We start from the raw sequence: 5,709 nt of genomic DNA on the forward strand, positions 1-5,709 counted from the left end.
GGGCAAGCTAGGAGGAAATATCCCCCTTGCCCCCCCGGCATACGCGCAGCGCCGAATAAAACATCCCTGCTTTGTAATCTCGCTTGGGTTACGGAGTTTGATTCGGCAAATCACATCCACGCCAATTTTCGGTGCGTAGACTCGCTGTGGTCGGACAGATTGAAGCGACGCACGCCTTCCACGTCCCGGCATCCCATTGTGGCCTTGAGCCAACAAAAGGAAAGCCTACGGCGGCTCTATTTTGTCTGATGTTGTCCACATCCATGAGCAGCTCGCTCAATATTTCTGTAGTGATGTTTGCCTGCTTAACCGACCAGCACGCCAGTCGTTCCACTTCCTGCAAGGCGTGTGCTGCAACGACACCAGGCGCTAGGACCGAAGCGAAACGACGCGCCGTGACGCTCCGTGACTTCCCATCGTAGAGTTCCTTGACGGTCGCATCCAAGCTGCGTGGCTTCAGGCCAACATCGTCAGCTTGCCCGAGTAGCGAGGTCCTCCCAACCGCGTTTCTAGGAATGCCTTGCCATGCGCCATCGCCGCAGAGCAGGGATATACCCGCTGGTAACGCCTTTGCGGTGTCATCATTCCAGACGTTCCTTTCCGAACCTAAACCTCGAGCCGTCGACCCGAGGCAACACCCACAATCCGACGCCCTACGATCCGACGTGATCCATCTGGGAACAGGGCGTATTTCTTTTCATTTTCTGGTAATTCACTGTACGGTGGGGCCTCTTTGGCACGTGATGCCTCCTCTGCTGGTGACGTTCCAAACTTTTTTTACCTTCGGGCCAGCCCATGATCTTTGGCCCAAGTATTTACAAGAGGATTTTTGAAACGAGTCCCAAAATCAAGGTAGGCCTTACCCTACTACCGACGACAAGTGGGCTAGGGACCGAGGGGTGGACTTAACAATGGACGCTATTGCACAGGTTATTCACGACTGTGAAACTTGCGCCCCAATTAAACAAGCCAAGAGGACGAAACCTCTTTGGGAGGAAGGGCGACGGCAAAAGTACAAAAACTTGCAGATCTGCGTCCTTCTCCTTTTCACGCTCATTCTGCTGGATGCTGGATCATCGGGTCGCGTCGTAGGACGTTTTTGCGTCCCGTTCTTTGAGGACACACAGGTTCCCCTCGACAATAAGATTCGTTTCTCGTCGCCCTTCATTCATTCGCAGTGAAGCCACTAATACACCCCACTCCATGTGAACGCCTCCGTGTCACTGGGATTGACAAGGATGAAAGGCTCAGATCGATTCTGCTCTGCATCCCAGTATGGGCCTACCGGTGACGGTACGTCTAAACCCCGCCGTAACGACCCGTTATCTTTATCTCTTGCAAACCCGACGCATCCATAACTCTCCCGACGATTTCAACGATTTGCCCATGTCTCGTTAGGGACCACCTGAGAGCCTGATAGTTGCAGCTCTGGTGGGTTCCACGGGAGCGTGACATTTAACAGACAGACGGCGGGGGCTGTTTTCGTACCGAAATCAATGACCGTGTCATTTCCCAGCTTAACGACCGTATAGTTTGCGCTCTTCGGTTCACACCACTTTTTGCACTCCTCATTCGCGCTAGGGTTCTTACATCCCCGAAACTCTGTGTCATCCCATATAGGCACCCCCACCAGGCGCGTCCTCAACGGTGCCGTGGCAGATGGCGCACTAAGGCAAAAGTCTGTTGGTCCCGTTCCATTAGCCCGCGCAACCCAGATATTTTCTGGCACCCTCCCCATTATCGAGTGCCATAAACGACAAAAGACGCGACGGTAAAGTTTGTGCGGAAGAAGCGCTTCTCGGTCCCGTTCTGCTAAAGGAATCGAGAAAAAGCAATCTTGAAGATCGATGGCCACCAGGGGCCATCCTTTAGGTACGGCTCACAATATCGGGCCCCCAAGTTGCACTGGTCCAACAGTATCAATTCAGCGTTGACCGCACGCAAGGCATGCAGCAAGCGGTAAGGACCCGAGCGCTTCTTTATCACAAAGATCGGGGCATTCCATTGACGGAGGGAAGGCTCTATGCATCCTAACTGACATTCCCGGGGAACTAATTGTTTAAGCACGACGAGCTTTTCTTGAGGAACGGGCCGCTGATTTACCCAGACGGGGCGCGCGTCCTGCCTCCATCGCAGCGGGGTAGCGTGAGCGATAGACAATTGGCAGGCAGTGGCCCTAACTATAAATTTGTAAATCTCGGCCCAGAAGGGTCCCGGGGACTTTCGCCACCAATGGAACAAGCAGAGCGGGTTTCTCCCATGTTCCATCACGGGCGACCACAATAATTTCCAACTTGGCTAAAGATTTGCGTGTATTTATAGTGCCTCCCGCCCCTCTGATGAGCTGAGGGGGTCCGGTTGGCCATCCTTCAGGCCAATCATTCTCGGAGACGACAGTAACATCGGCCCCTGAATCAACCGATGCAACAAAGGCGGTGGAACGAGGTCCGCAATGGTCAGAAGGAAGGTCAAGGCAGGATGCAAGGACCTTGACCAAAGGGCTCTCTCCTGTACGAAGGGTTAATGCCACGATGGGCGGGGAACGGGCGGCGTAGGCGGACCCGTGGGCGTCACACGCGGCCCCGCCCAACCCCAGCCGCCGGGCCCATCCGTATTTGGAAGGGAGGGAGCCTGGGCCGCGGAGCCGCTCCCCGAGCCCTTTCCCTGCAACAGCGCTTTCAAGTGTCGGCACTGGCGAGCGGTGTGTGCTCGCTTTCCGCAAAACTGGCAGCTAACCGACTTCTTTTTCCTCTTGGGGCATTGCGCTTTCACATGACCACGTTCGCCGCAGTGGTAGCAGGGGCCCTTCGCGGGTTCCTCCGCCTGCGGCGCTCTCTGCGGGCCCGACACCGACATAGCCCGGATGATGGCTGCAAGCCCCTCGACGGTAACAGGCGCTGCCTTTTGCTTATCTAAAACGTACTCGATCATCTCTCCCGGCGTGCTCAACCTATCGGGCGCCGACCGTAAGAGAGCTTTAACGTCCTCGCGGGACTTTCGTTCCAGGCAATCCATGATAACGGGATCGTGGGCCGCCCTGGGCAAATCCGACCCTTCTACGGCTCTTATCAATCGGTCAGCGAATTCCTGGAAGGATTCGGCGGGCCCCTGGACGACGTCTGCCCAGGGAGTTGCGGGCTCGGCGTAACACGCGAGCTTTTCGAACGCGTCGATCATGGCGTCCGTAGCGGCCTTCAGCTCTCCGGGTCGTAACCGGGTTAGCTGGCCGTGAGGAGTGGCCATCCCGGCCGCCGCACCCGTTAGCCTGGCTACATCTGTGCCGTGAGCGGGGTGAGTCGGGTCCCCCTCAGCCAACCCCGACACCCTCCTACACTCAGACCCCCACTCTTGCTCCCACAGAACGTATTGCACCGGCTTAAGCGCCATCCGCATGAGGTTGACTATATCATGCGGGAGCATAGGCCCGAAGGCTGTGAGCGCTTCCAGCGCATCCAACGTTGACGGTGACCTCAGTCCCTTTTTCTCTACCGCCTCTAAGAAGCGAATAACGCCCTCCGGGTCTAAAGGCACCCACGTCGGGCCCTGGTCCCCGACCACAACCGGGTACGCCCCCACCGCCAGGCCCCTGTCCTCAACTTCCTGTCTCACCCTCAACCAATCAGTAAGCGGGACGGGGGCGGTAGGCGGGGCGTTCTTTCCCGCCGCACCAATCACCTCCTTCCTTCCTGCCGTGGGTGCTGCTGACGCCGCGTCTCCCGTTGCGGGGCAACCGCCCTCCCCCCCCGTGCAGTTTCGCAAGGAAGGATATAATGGTCGCTGCGGATACGGAGGCGGAGCGTCCGGCACCGTTGGAAGTTCGTTCCGCAACGCTGGTTGTAGGGACGGTTGATTCTCTTTGTTCTCGCCGCTAACCGGTACGCTTGCGGTCGGTTTTCCCGGGCAGTCTGCCAACAAAGCACAACCCCCCGGCTCCCCAGCCCCATCTCGGCCCCCCAGGTCCGAACCCCGTCCCGGGTCCCCTTGCAACCCGAGCAGCCTGCGAGCCGTGTAGGTGGCGAGAGCCACTGTGAGGGAATCCCACATCTCGGGATCTAACACGGCCTCGGGATGAGGTAAGGAGCCCTCCTGCTCCAGCCGCGTTAGCACGGCTGCTATTTCCTCCCGAGACGGGGAAGCCTTCCCGTAATAGTCCTTACAGAGCTGAAGCAATACCTTAATAACTCGCTCCATGCCTGGTTGGCGTCCGCTCCGCCTTACGTCTCGCACGGCGTGAACTACCTCAGTCTTCCACGGGCGGGTCTGCTTCGCCGTGGGCTTCGGTGCCAGCCAAGCACCTGAGCAGGGGCACGACAAAGTTCCTCGCACGGGGCACCGTACGAAGCACCCGCTGCCTCCCGCCCGTTCCACTCGTCAGCCTCTGCTCCTAAGGACCCTGCCCCAGGCCAGGTCCCCGCCCATTCACCGCACGCACGCACCAATGTGGTGAACGGCAAAATGGCGTTTATTGTGGCTTTCCAGCGTCTTATACAGCCTCGTTAGCTTCGTCTACGCCCACATATACCAGGCAGGGGAGGTCGCATCGCGTCACATCCACGGGAAGACGCGCCCCGCTCCTGGAGGTGCCCGCAGGGGGGCGCTGCTCGGCCGGAACTCGGGGAGGGGGCCGCGCTATCCCCCCCCGTCCCCGTCCCCGCACTCTATGGTTGCCGCTCCCTCGCGCCTCATGGGCAGCTTGCTTCTTCATATCGCTTTGATTATCATCGTTAGCGTTCCTCTCCGCGTTTGTGCCTGCTTCTCGTGACGCCCGCTATTCTTTCTGTTATTATTTGTATTGTCCTCGCGGTTCCTATCGCCGTCCCGGTCTGGCAGTACTTCGGGGCACGGTGCACCTCCCCCGGGAGGAACTTTATGGTTAACGGCAGAACGAGCGCTGTGGGTGCAGTGCCGCCTCCGCCCGGCAGAGGGCGCTGTTCCGCGTGTCCCGCTGTGCTCTCCCAGCGGCAGCTGCACCCCGGGCTGCACCAACACGGGGGGCAGGGGGGGGAAGGGGGAAAGGGAGGGGAGCGTTCCCCGCTGCTCTGCCCTCGGGAGCCCCTTCCCCCGCAGCGCTGCGTCCGGGCCTGGGCCCCCAGCGCGGAGATGTGGGGCTGTGGGAGCGGGACCAGAGGAGGGCACGGGGACGGGCGGGGGCTGCTGCAGCTCCGGGTGGGGAAGGGCCGAGGGAGGGGGAATGCGGCCTGGAGAAGGGACGGCTGCGGGGAGGCCTCGCTGCGGCCTTCAGTGCCTGGAGGGGCCCGGACACGGGAGGAGAGCGGCTTTGTACGCGGGCAGAGAGCGATGGGGCCGCGGGGGGACGGCGTTAAACCGAAGCAGGGGAGACTGAGGTCAGATGTGGGGGAAATCCTTCACCCAGAGGCGGTGCGGCCCGGCACTGCTGCCCAGAGCTGTGGGTGCCCCATCCCTTGACGAGCCCGAGGCCGTGGATGGGCCCTGGGCAGCCCGAGCTGGGGGCACCCGGCCCGCGATGGGGGACTCGGAGCTCGGTGACGGTTCACGTCCCTTCCACTTCCACCGTTCCCCGGTTCCGTGACTCCTCCCAGCCTCCCGGGGCCGCTGGGCACAGCCGGAGCCGTGCGCGGTCCCGTCGCTCTGCCGGCTGTGAGCCCGGCTCCAGCTCAGCCCCAGCGCTCACAGAGCGGGGCCTGCGGCTGCCGGAGCCCCGCCCTCTCCCCTCCCCCAGCCGAGCCC

At 60.5% G+C, this 5,709-nt stretch overlaps 1 protein-coding gene across 1 annotated transcript in view; it reads right to left on the reverse strand.

Moving 5' to 3' along the window:
• The window catches only part of LOC110391945 (endogenous retrovirus group K member 5 Gag polyprotein-like), a gene marked incomplete in the record, with an annotated part of 6,388 nt that extends 1,806 nt beyond the window's left edge, over positions 1-4,582 (reverse strand). Inside the window, 2 exon segments of the mRNA XM_021383901.1 lie at positions 1-4,295; positions 4,437-4,582. Of these exon segments, the coding sequence (XP_021239576.1) occupies positions 2,521-4,191 (1,671 nt within the window).
• Between the last annotated feature and the right edge of the window lie 1,127 nt (positions 4,583-5,709).

This window comes from Numida meleagris, unplaced genomic scaffold (assembly GCF_002078875.1).
Source record: "Numida meleagris isolate 19003 breed g44 Domestic line unplaced genomic scaffold, NumMel1.0 unplaced_Scaffold662, whole genome shotgun sequence".
NCBI lineage: Eukaryota > Metazoa > Chordata > Aves > Galliformes > Numididae > Numida > Numida meleagris.